The sequence below is a fragment of the Onychomys torridus genome, chromosome 14 (assembly GCF_903995425.1).
Source record: "Onychomys torridus chromosome 14, mOncTor1.1, whole genome shotgun sequence".
Lineage (NCBI taxonomy): Eukaryota > Metazoa > Chordata > Mammalia > Rodentia > Cricetidae > Onychomys > Onychomys torridus.
Genome location: NC_050456.1, coordinates 53,340,273 through 53,352,968, shown reverse-complemented (window position 1 = coordinate 53,352,968; position 12,696 = coordinate 53,340,273). Strand labels below are relative to the sequence as shown.

At 48.5% G+C, this 12,696-nt stretch overlaps 1 protein-coding gene across 3 annotated transcripts in view; it reads left to right on the top strand.

Annotated features, from left to right (window-relative positions):
* Ltbp2 (latent transforming growth factor beta binding protein 2) overlaps positions 1-6,192 on the top strand; it is an 88,255-nt gene extending 82,063 nt beyond the window's left edge. For 2 of the 3 annotated variants that reach the window (XM_036206009.1, XM_036206006.1), the window contains 9 exons: positions 256-399; positions 1,214-1,405; positions 1,663-1,746; positions 2,548-2,676; positions 2,923-3,060; positions 3,138-3,305; positions 3,542-3,823; positions 4,407-4,556; positions 4,908-6,192. In XM_036206009.1, the coding sequence (XP_036061902.1) occupies positions 256-399; positions 1,214-1,405; positions 1,663-1,746; positions 2,548-2,676; positions 2,923-3,060; positions 3,138-3,305; positions 3,542-3,823; positions 4,407-4,556; positions 4,908-5,053 (1,433 nt within the window). In that variant the 3' untranslated portion in view covers positions 5,054-6,192. The remainder of the gene's footprint in view (positions 1-255; positions 400-1,213; positions 1,406-1,662; positions 1,747-2,547; positions 2,677-2,922; positions 3,061-3,137; positions 3,306-3,541; positions 3,824-4,406; positions 4,557-4,907) is intronic. The other variant, XM_036206008.1, reaches the window with a different exon arrangement.
* The last annotated feature ends 6,504 nt before the right edge of the window (positions 6,193-12,696 follow it).

The following is a 12,696-nucleotide window of genomic DNA, read 5'->3' as shown; positions in this document are numbered from 1 at the left end:
GATGCCCAGAGGAGGGAACTGTCCTCTTTGCTCACTCTTATAACCATTTTCAGCAACTCTTCCCCTCTTTTCCCTCCCGCCCCCTCTGCCCACTGGTCCCCCTCTCTGCTAATTCAAATCCATTTTTGCTTCTTCCAAGTACAGTTCTCTTGGGGCTGGGGGTGGGGTAAGAACCTGCCTAGCCGGGCTGGAATCGGGGGCAGGGTGCGTTCGATACCTCTTCTCTGGACACTACTCTGTCCTTGTGCCTGGCAGACGTGAATGAGTGTGAGCTCATGTTGGCAGTGTGTGGGGCTGCACTCTGTGAGAACGTGGAAGGCTCCTTCCTGTGCCTGTGCGCCAGTGACCTCGAGGAGTATGACGCACAAGAAGGACACTGCCGTCCTCGGGTGGCTGGAGGTGAGATTGGGAGACTCAGCCTTCTTCCTTTCCTGTCACTTTCCACAAGGATTCTGCCTCACAAACACCGTCCGCTGATCTAGCTCCTGCCATGAGTGGGGTTCATTGGGCCGGTGTTGGGGGTATGGGTTAGGAATGGATTATGGAGGGGACAGGACTCTGAGTACCACACATGCCAGCGTCTGCCAGACAACATTTCCACTGAAGGTCTAGGATGACCTAGAGAAATTCAGGGTGCTATGGGGCACTTACAGTAGCCCCCAGGGACCTCAGATTGAGTTTATTAAAGACTCTGAATTCAACCAATCCTTGGATGGGTCTTTTGGATGAAGGAAGCCTTGAAGCTGGGCTAAGCTAGACCCTCTCCATTGCCATTTTATCCCAGGCTGGACCAGAACTCAGCTGGCTTCAATGACTTGTAAAAGATCAAGGGGAACTTTGTAAGAGAAAATGGAGGGGAGATGGGTTTGGGGTCCCTGAGAAACGGAAGGGACCAGAAGGATGCTCAGATGGTATGTCAGGATGGGTACTACCCATGGGGGTTGTGAGAAAATAGTACACTAGAAACATCAGGGGCTTGGGCATCAGAGCCCCATTTCACCCCTTAATAACTTCTTAATTGTAACTTCTTAGGTGCAGTTTTCTTGTAGTAGGGGAATAACAGTAGCCTCGCCTAGTGATGCTAAGGGTACGACATGAGATAATGTACACCATAAGGTTCTATACAGACATTCTATTTAACAGATCAACTTGATGGCAGTGATGCCTCAGGGGGTCTTGAACGGGCAGTGATGGGGGCTTCTGTCACCCACAGCTCAGAGGATCCCAGAGGTCCCAACAGGGGACCCGGCTCCAGGCCTCACCCGCATGGAATGCTACTCTGAGCACGGGGGTGGTCCTCCGTGCTCTAGCATCCTGGGCCAGAACTCCACCCAGGCTGAATGCTGCTGCACTCAGGGTGCCAGATGGGGAAAAGCCTGTGACCCTTGCCCATCCGAGGACTCAGGTAAGGCCTCAAGGGCTACAAACACTCTCAGGGGCAGTTTGCTGTGTGGCACTTATGGAGAAAGGAGCCAGGGGCGGTGACACATGGCTGTAACTCTGGTGCTCAGGAAGCTGAAACAGAAAGATCCTGAGTTGGAGGCAAATCTGAGCCACATAGCAAAGTTCCGGGCCAGCCTCTATTATATAACTAGACCTTTAAACAGTGGAGGTGGGGAGACTAACATTCCCTCTCTGAGCTTGGGATGCCTTCCTCCACAGTTGAATTTGGTGAGCTCTGCCCCAGTGGTCAAGGCTACATCCCTGTGGAAGGAGCCTGGACATTTGGACAAACCATGTACACAGGTAATCATCCTCAGACTCCACTTGCCCGAGTAAAGCCTGGCCTAATCCTCTATGATGTCCCAGAAGGTCTACACCCAGCCCTGGCTTACAGGTAGTTTCTGTCTTTTGGGCTCTAGGGCTTTTCTATCCCTGATATTTTTAGCAGGGAAGTTTTAACTAAGATCCTCCTGGAGTGTTCCCATGACCCCTGAGCTCAGTTTCCCTTGTGCCCTCAAGTCTAGAGGGTGCACTCTGGTATTTAACCTCACCTCCTCCATACTGGACACAGGGACAGGTTGAGAGTGTTGCACTGCCACACAGGTGAGGGCAGTAGCTATCTCTCTGGTTTCACCCAACAAAGCAGAAACGTTAGGGAACTAATAGTCTCAGTGGAGAGCTTCCGGCACTGGGCTCCTTGGTGCGTGCCTTATTCCAAAGGCTAGTCCTGAGGAAATAATGCAAACAGAAAGTGTGTGTGTGTGTGTGTGTGTGTGTGTGTGTGTGTGTGTGTGTGTGTGTTGCTGGGAACAGAACCAATAGCTTTATGCGTACAAGGCAGACACTGTACCACTGAACACCCCAGCCCCCGAAGTAGTTTTTCTTGAGTGTTTTTCTTGAGTAGTTTTCTTAAGAACTATGTACCAAGAACTTTATGGGTATTAGCATTTCTTAATCCTCATTACAAGAGGCTAGGTAGTATTTTAGAGGAGAAACTGAGTCAAGAAGAACCTAAGCAACTTGCCCAACTCACTCCAAGAGCTGGAGGTAGAGCGTCTGACTCTGTTTCCCTTCTTTCTCCTGCCTCACTCTGCCCCCCTTCAGATGCCGATGAGTGCGTCCTGTTCGGACCTGCTCTCTGCCAGAATGGCCGCTGCCTCAACACAGTGCCTGGCTACATTTGCCTGTGCAATCCTGGCTACCACTACGACGCCGCCAGCAGGAAGTGCCAGGGTGAGGACTCACATGGGCCTGCTAACCCCCAATCCCACTCTTGCTGGGAGTCCCCCTTCCTGGGAAAGACGCCCACTGCAGCAGGCGGGTCTGAGGTGAGGGGAGCTCTATGCTGTCAGATATTGTCTCTAGAGAGAGCCCTTCGAGTATGGGCACCTTCACCGGCCTCCCTAGGCAAATCCATCTGTGAGCATTGTCTGTCAAAAGGCCACTGTGACCCTGTTCCACCTTTTCCTGACGCCACAGATCACAATGAATGCCAGGACTTGGCCTGTGAGAATGGAGAGTGCATGAACACAGACGGCTCCTTCCTCTGTTTCTGCAGTCCCCCCCTCATCCTCGACCTTAGTGGGCAACGCTGTGTGAACAGTACCAGCAGCACAGGTGAGGAGATGGGGGCGTGGACCATAGCGGGCACAGGCCTGGCCTGGGACTCATTCTTCTGGGGTCTGTGCCACCAGAGGACTTCCCTGACCATGACATCCACATGGACATCTGCTGGAAAAAAGTCACCAATGACATATGCAGCCAACCTTTGCGCGGGCACCATACTACCTATACAGAATGCTGCTGCCAGGATGGCGAGGCATGGAGCCAGCAGTGTGCTTTGTGCCCCCCTAAGAGCTCTGGTAAGAGGGTGCCTGCAGGTCCGGGCATAGCTCTGGGAAGGGGGTACTGTCAACTTGGAAGGAGGAGGAGAGCAGTTTGAGCAGGGGCTTCATCCTCCACCCCAGTCGTTCAGGACAAGCATGGTCAGGAATCCCCACATGTTCTCTTCTTGGGTGAAGAGCCCGATGAACCAGCTCACCAAGCTTTAGCTGGCTGGAGCTAAAGTCCAGCTCCCTTTCTCCTTCCTCCCCAACAGAAGTCTATGCTCAACTGTGCAACGTGGCTCGGATTGAGGCAGAGCGGGAAGCAGGGATCCACTTCCGGCCAGGCTATGAGTATGGCCCTGGTCCAGACGATCTGCCCTACAATCTCTATGGCCCAGATGGGGCCCCTTTCTACAACTACCTGGGCCCAGAGGACACTGTTCCCGAGCCTCCCTTCTCCAACATGGCCAGTCAGCTGGGAGATAACACGCCAGTCCTTGAACCTCCTTTGCAGCCGTCTGAACTTGAACCCCGTTATGTGGCCAGCCATTCAGGTATGAGTAGCAAAATTGGAGAAGAGTTAGGCACTCTATTCCCTTCGTCCCCTCCATCAGCCTGCCAGTTATATTGCTGGTGGGCTGAAGACAGGGAAGGGGGAAGACACTGACTGGTCATGGTCAGTCAAGACATAACTCCGAAAGGCTTGGCTTTAGATTGACTTGTGGCTGTCACTCTACACCTTCAGGAGAGTATGGCTTTTAGTCTCAGTGTCTTCCTGTCCCTGTTCAGATCCACCAACACAGGGGCTGGAGAGATGGCTCAGCGGTTAAAAAGCACTGGCTGCTCTTCCAGAGGTCCTGAGTTCAATTCCCAGCAAGCACGTGGTGGCTCACAACCATCTACGGTGGAATCTGGCGCCCTCTTCTGGTGTGCTGGCATTCATGCAGGCAGAATACTGTATACATAAATAAATCTAAAAAAAAAAAAAAAAAAAAAAAAAGTCCACCAACCAATACAACCAGCACACCCCACCCTTGGCACTCAACAATGAAAACCTTTGTAGTGGAGGGTGTAGGTCCTAGTGAGAGACGGGTCTAAACACAGGCCTCAGTATTGTTCCTTCTGACCCTCTCTTAGAACCACTGGCCTCTTTTGAAGGACTTCAGGCTGAGGAATGTGGCATCCTGAATGGCTGTGAGAATGGCCGCTGTGTGCGTGTGCAGGAGGGCTACACTTGTGACTGCTTTGAAGGCTTTCAACTGGATGCAGCCCATATGGCCTGTGTGGGTAAGTTTGGAGCTTTGAGAATGAGCCCTATCAATGGACCGAGTTTAGGGAAGCTGGGAAGTACGCTGCTGCCCCCTAGTGGGCATGTGTCAAGCTGGTGATTGCGGAGGCATCAAAGGAGGGTTTAATGCTCCCTGGGAAGGTCCTTCGATGGATGGTCCCAACAGAAGAGAAACAGGGATAAAGAGGCCCGGTCCTGGGCATGCTAAGAGACCACTGCTTCTTGGTTTTTGCCCTTAAGTTGTGTGGTTTGGAGAGGCGAGGCAGCCTTTGGGTGGCATATCCAGGGTAAGGGAGTAGGGGGCTGGAGGCACAGAGAGCGCCCTACAGCTCTTCTTTTGGCTTCTACAGATGTGAACGAGTGTGAGGACTTGAACGGGCCTGCAGCGCTCTGTGCACACGGTCACTGTGAGAACACAGAGGGGTCCTATCGCTGCCTCTGCTCCCCAGGTTACGTGGCAGAGCCAGGCCCCCCACACTGTGCGGCCAAGGAGTAGAAGTGAGGAATCACTGTGGGCAGTTCTCTGGAAACGGTTTCAGCCATAGGCTGGGAACTACAGACTGCTTCCCTGGCTGGGCAAACATCATGGCTGGGAAGACTGCAGGATGACATCAAGCCAGGGCTCTGCAGTCAGGTTGTCTCAGCCTTGCCTGCTTTTTTGGGTTTTGTTTTGTTTTTAAATCTCTTCCAGCTTAGCTCTGGCTGTGGGTCCATCACTGCCTCTATGCCGTTGCCTGGCTCAGACACCACAAATATTTTAATGCTTCAGCCACTGGCCATGAGACACAGCCTATGCCATCTGTCCTCGGGACCTCACTGTAGGACGCCCTTCAGAAGAGCCCTCATCCACTCCGCTTAGGCCGTGCAGAAAATGCAGGCACCTCTCTCCAGCTGTTATCCACACATCATCCTGATGACTCCATAACTGGGACAGCGGTGGCTACCTTTGCCCTGGGATGGCCCTTCACTATCTGTGCAGCAAGATGGGGTTTGGAAAAGTTTGGAGGATAGCTCCACTGCCATCTCTCCAAACTGCAACTGCCCAGCCAATCTAGTGTGAGCTCTTTCTGCCACATCTCCGCCCTGTAGACAGTCTGTGGCCCCAGGAAGGGGACAGGTTTCCCTCAGGTTTCCCTCATCTCAGAGGGTGAAGACTAATACTAACTGCTGAGTGTAAAGAACACAAAAGAAGAGGAAACATGAGCCTGAGAAGCAGCAAGAGAGAAAAAGCCATGGGGAGCTGATATGAAAGGAGGAGCCAGGATTTATACAGATCGAAAAACACTGAGTAGCTTTGGGCAAATTACTCAAAGCCACCTTATAGCCTCTATGCATCAGTAGTCAGGGTTGCTGCAAGACATGGCACCCAAATCTCCAAAGACCTTCATTAGCAACGCACGTTCCCTTCAGGAACCAAATCTCTTCTGGGCTTTTTGTGAAACCCAAATTGATGATGGGCTTGGTCTTGACAGAGGAAGCTGCATTTTCAATGTTGTTGATCTCCTCTACTCAGAAAGTCTTGCCCTTGTTCCCTTCAGAAAAATGAGTGTCTGGAATCCCTCTAGGAGTGTCTGGAATCATGCAAGCTAGCTGGGAGTTCAGGAGCATGATGGAATAAAGAAATGTTCATCTGGACTCTTCTGTGCTTGTGTTTCTTTCCTGTTATGCCAACCTTACCACGCTGGTTCAGTCTAAAGGTGAGATTAGAAACGAACCTGCATGTGCTCTCCATGTCCAGTTCCACCAGTCCCGGGTGCCTGGGCTCCAGTGTGGGAGGTCTGATACTATCCTAAGACAAGGCAGACTCACTGCATTTCACTGACTGGCAGCGATGTAACAAGGCTGCATGTGACAGAAGACATGGAGGTGACTGCTGCTTCCTCAATCTAATCTGCCCTGCCTGCTGCTCTGATTGCCAGCCACCATGTAACTTATTGAATGCCTGTTCTATCTGAGCACTGTAACGAGCGTTGTGCATAGATTCCATTTAATCATACAACAATCCCATTTATTACTTTATTCCTATGTACAGGCAAGAAAACTGAGACCCAGGAAGCTTAAATAATTTTCTTTAGGCCATTATCCAGTTGAAGTATCCTCAGCAGACAAAAGCCAATGGAAAATATTCCCTTTGTTCCTAACAGAAATGCTACTTACATTGCAGTGAGAGTTGGGGATTTAGCTAGTTGATAGAGTGCTCACCTGGGGTGCATAAGATCCTGGGGTTCCCTTCCTAACACAGCAGGGGAGAATAGTGAAGATACTTTTTAAAGGTTGACTAAGATCAAGGTTTGCTCAAACTGCTGGTGGCAAGTCTTTGCCGAGACAGATACACTCATGATAACTGTTGGAAGCGGATGTTGGCACAACATCCGCAGAGCACATTGTGGCAATGTCTTTCCCAGGTATAACAGGCACAAAGCTAACCCTTTGACCCGGAAATTCCACTTCTAGGACTTGAACGTTCAGGTATATTCTCACCAAATACAAAATCACATCCGTGAGAGGTTATTTATTGAAGCACTGTCTGTACTAGCAGAAGATTAGAAACAACTTCTATGGGATGCTCAAGGAAGATGATGGCAGTCTAAACACCCTGTCGAGAAGGGTACCCTGACAGCCTGGGGAAGGGGCTGTAGAACAGAGCGGGAGCCGTGCTGCCACTGTCTAAAGAGGAGTGGACCCTACCAACCTCATCCCCACCACTCTGCCTCACACCCATCCTTCAGAGGACGCCCTGCCATGGCCCAGGCATGCCCTGACGGCACTGGGCACTTGCCCTCAGAGCCCCCCACCCCTTGTATTTCTGTTCAGCCTTTAGACATGCTGCGTGCACATACAAATATTGCCTTGTATCACAAACAGACATAATACACGGTGCATGCTGTTCTACAGAGTGCCCCCCCACGCCTCTTTTTCTTTTTTCTTCCTTTGGAACAGTTTTACAAAGTAGGCCAGGCTAGCCTAGAACCAATGACCCTCTGCTTCTTCTGTGCTGGAACTACAGGTGCGTACCACCACATCCAGCTACATTTTTTTCCCTCTACTTGCTCATACAGAATTATCTCACGCTGCCTAGCATTGTAGCACACACCTAAATGCCTACATTCAGAAGGCCGAGCGAGGCAAGAGGACTGTGAGACTTAGGACAGCCTGAGCTACAAAACAGTAATCAATGGTCTCATTCCGTTTTATAGCTGCATACTATTCTATGGAATGGATAAACCATAACTTACTCAACCAGTCCCTCGCTGACAGACAATCGCGTTGCCTGCCTTTGCTCATAATACTGTAAGGAGTACTGCTGTTCATGTGTTATTTCATATCTATGGGATTAAACTCTTGAAAACAATATGGTTTATGGGAAAGTGACAGGGTGGATAAATAAAACACTGAGATTTTTTTTTCTCATTGTATCGCCCCCTTTTTAAATTTGTGGATGTATTACCCACTCAAGAAAAATAAAGTATTTTTAAATACAGCTACTGGCTAACCATTGCTTCGGTCCCTTCTCCCCTTATATATTTACCTGTTGTTTATAATTAGTGATCATTTTTAAATTTCTTAAGCAAATTTCCATCAAGCAGCTCTGTGGTGCTTTCACAGGGGAAGAACTCTGGGAGAGCAACTTCTGCAGACTTCAATCCTAGAGGGCAAGAAAAGCAAAGGAAATCTCTGCCTTTCAGACAAACACACAAACTGTAATGACTCACTGGGCAATACTGGGCCTTCCAGAAGGCCACATCTGTAACATCAGCTCAGAAACACTGGGAGGGCTAGCCTATTCCTTCTATCTGATTGCACCTGCTAGGTGTTCAGCCCTCCTCTGAGGCATTGTAACCAAAGACCAAAGGTCAGAGGTCAGTTCTCATAAAGCAGACATCACCCAAGCACCTTCTTCAACAGTCCCTTTCTCCCCAGCCCCACATCAAAATGAGCAACTTTAATGAACTGCAAAGCACATTTATGGAAAGATGCGATTACTAAAGGAAATCGCACTTGACATCATCTAACGTGGCTGTCCTATCTTGTTCCTTGGAAAACAGATATTTAAGGTAAGGAATTAAACCTTCATCCTGTCTTCCCAGCACGGGGAAGGGCTGGCTTGGAAGGGTATTTCTTTTCCTCATATATTATCCTTTCAGCTAGTTGGGCATGTTTTCTCAGTTTTGACATGTACCCCAGAAAAGCCACATGTGCAAAGCTCCCCTGCATCACATCCCTGTACAGGGTCTTCTGATCGAGCATGCTTAGTGAAGTAAGTGCATGGCCACATCTTCAAAAATCATTGACTTCCAAGGCTCGGCTGTTGGGAGTCAGCTGCGGTCACCAGATCTGTTATTGCTGTCCTGCACAAAGGCAGAGATTTCAGTGCAAGGGTTCTAAATGGCCAGTGGAAGACGACCCCACACAGCAACCGACCCCAAACAAAGTCTCAGGCATTAGCGCTCCTTGTTAATCCTTTCTGAACAGATTTCCTCCTAATCTCTAGAAATCAGTAGCAGTCCCATCACACAGAGAGGCCAATACATACAGTTTACACACACTTGTCACTGTCATCAGACACCTGAAAAGTATAATTGCACAGTAAAATTGGCCAGGATATATCAACCCAAAGTAGGCTCATAGATCTTTTGTCTTCTTTGTTTATTGCATTAATATGATTTTGACTGAAGATGAAATACACTGTATCCTGGATGGTTTTCTGTCAACTTGACACAAGCTAAAGTCATCTCAGAGGAGGGAACCTCTACTGAGAAAATGCATCCACAAGATGGGCTGTAGGCAAGCCTGCAGGGTATTTTCTTAATTAGTGATTGATGGAGGAGAGTCCTGCCTACTGTGGGTGGTGCCATCCTTGGGCTGGCGGTCCTGGGTTCTATAAGAAAGCAGACTAAGCAAGCCACGGTGAACAAGACAGTCAGCAGCTCCCCTCCATGGCCTCTGCATCAGCTCCTGTCTTCAGGTTCCTGCCCTGCTTCCTTTGATGATGGACTATGAGTAAGCCAAATAAACCCTTTCCTCCCGACTTGCTTTTTGGCCATGGTGTTTCATTGCAGCAATAGAAACCCCGACTAAGTCATACTGTCTAGCCTGTATGAACCCCTTGCTCATTACTCCATCCCAACAGAGAGAAAAAGAGAGGAGGTGCTCAGGCACAGACTTGCATAGAAGTCAATTCTGCAACAACTGAGGCCTTGACAAATCCTCTTTAAAACAATGGGAAGAGCTGGCTGCAGAAACAGGTGCTCGTAATTCTCAGCACCCAGGAGGCTGTGGTAGGAGGATCAGAACTTTGAGGCCAGTGTGAACTGACTCGGTGTAACAAGATCAGCCTGGGCTACATAGTAAAATGCTGGCCTCAAAAAGACCAAAAGGAACAATAGGGGTCTAGTGGAATTGGGATGATGGTTGAGTGGTTAAGACACTTCCCTGCTCTTCCAGAGAACTGGAGCTTGGTTCTTAGCACCCATGTTGGGTAACTCTACAAATGTCTTTAACTCAAGCTCCAGGAGATCCAGCATCCTCTGCTGCCCCCACAGGTATCCTCACATGCATGACATACATTGACACAGATAGACACAAATAATAAAATAAAAATCTTAAAGGGGGGGGGGCTGGAGAGATAGCTCAGAGGTTAAGAGCACTGTCTGCTCTTCCAGAGGTCCTGAGTTCAATTCCCAGCAACCACATGGTGGCTCACAACCATCTATAATGAGATCTGATGCCCTCTTCTGGCATAGGGAACACTGTTTACATAATAAATAAAATAAATCTTTAAAAAGCAAAAACAAAAACAAAAAACCTAGCCAGGCAGTGGTGGCTCACATCTTTAATCCCAGCACTCGGGAGGCAGAATCAGGCGGATCTCTGTGAGTTCGAGGCCAGCCTGGGCTACAGAGTAAGTTCCAGGATAGGCTCCAAAGCTACACAAAGAAACCCTGTCTCAAAAAACAAACAAAACAAAAAGCCACAATAGTAAATTGGACGTGGTGGTACACAGCTGTAACCCCACCTACTCCTAATAGGACTGCAAAATCAAGTCTTGCTGGAGCTATAGAATGAGTTCTAGGCCAGCCTGGGTGATCCACCAGGACTCTGTCTCAAGAAATGAAAGAAAAAGAAAATGGGCCTAGGGGTGGATTGTGAATGAAAGATTTTTCCATTGATATGTATTAACAGTGAGTAAAACTTGAAAGCTTTTATGGCTTGCCAGGAAGAGAACCTTTGGTCAGAAAGGGCTTGTAAAAAATGCTAATGTTGTTAGTCCAACTAAATAGCTCTGTCCCTTGCTACTATCATCCCTTCATGCCATGGGTGTAAATCACTCAAGAGACTTCTTGACACTTTAGCTGCCTCATGAAGTATCCCTGATAAGTTTTAGGCCTCCTGAAGGCCTCTCTGCCTACGCAGCAAACCGAATCAGACCAAATTGGAAAAGCCCAGGTTTAATGGGTAAAGCCCTCCCAGATGATTCCCGGCACTTCAGAGAGAGAGGAGACAGGCCGAGAGACCAGAAGAACGTGTCTGTTTTCAGGGGTGCTGCTTATACACCCTGTGGGAGTGGTCTTGAGCCTCTCTGGGGGAGGAACTGTGTTTGGCTGGCTTTGAAGGTGCAGGTTTAGGGGAAGAGATGGGGAAGGGAGTTGAGGTAGCTCTTCCACCAGACTCCTTCCAAACATTCCAGACTCTTTGGGTATAGGAATGCCAGGGTGCCAGGGGTTGGGGTGGAGCACCCACCCAAACAATCCCCACCTCCAGGATCAAATCCTCTGAAAGACATCCTTCCATAAATAAGATCCATGCATAAAAGAAGTGCTGTTCTTGTTTTCTCCCAACCTGCCCTTTTCTAAACACGGAATTCATTTCTTCCATTACCAGATGGCAACTGACACAGGCTTCTGCATTCTAAGGGACCTTGTTTCTGCCTGCTTGGCCACTGCAGTTTAGTGGAGAATATATTTAGCAACAAGAGCTATTCTGCTTGTGCTTGGGAATTTTAAAACCACTACATCAATAACCCATAAAAGGTATTCTGAAGAGTGGACTCTTAGGGGCTGGAGAGAGGCTCATTGGTTAAAAGCACTCATTGCTGCTCTTCCAGAGGACCTGGGTTTGATTCCAGAGCCCCTGTTGGTGTGTGGCAGGGTCCTGTGCTGTTGTACCTTTTGGGGGGGAGGGAGCTAAGTAGGCACAGAGTCAATGACACAGACTCTGGGAGAATGTTGACACAACAAGCCCAGTTTATTCAGGAAGAGTAATACCCTTATGTACCCTCCACCCCACCCTAGGGGAAGGTCTGATGAATATGCATCTGCCGGTGTGACATGACTGCCCCTCATTGGTCCAGGTCATCTCCAGATCATGTCTCAGCTGCTGTTGCTAAGACCATCAGGCAGACCCAGGTTGGCTCTCAGAAAGTATCTTTTTTAATGGTTTGGGCCAGCTGGCCCTCAAGCTTGTTAAGGATAAGTTATCCCACAGTGGGGCTCACAACTGTTTGTAACTTCAGTCTCAAGACATGATACCTTCTTCTGGCCTCCACTGGCACTACTACACACATGTGGTACACAGACACATACAAACACCCATACACATAATTTTTAAAATTTTTATTTGTTTTTTTGAGTCAGGGTTTCTCTGTGTAGTCCTGGCTGTTCTGAAACTCACTCTGTAGACCATGCTGGCCTCAAAATCACAGGCCCCCTTGCCTCTGCCTCCTGAGTGCTGGGAATAAAGGTGTGCACCACCATCGCCACCAGGCAACAGTAGGAGGTTATAACATTTAAAATGTAGTAAAACTCTTTTAATAACAAAAGGCTGTTAGTAGTCTGAACTGAGAGTGTTATTATCTTAGTAATATCTATACACAAGAGCTTCCGTGCAGAGATCCTAAGCAGTTAAGGAATCTGCTCACTTCCCAGGGTTCCCTTCTGTCCTCTACGCTTGTGATAAGCTTGCTTCTTCTGAGAATTTCCTACATGGAAAATATGTTTCTGATTCCAAACTCAATTTCCATGTTCTTTGGCAAATTGTCTTCCTATACCATCTTAATTATTAATTACATACAATTTTTGAATTATTAATTACATACAATTAATTAAATACAAGTTTTGGTTGTTAACAAGCTTTTTTGTT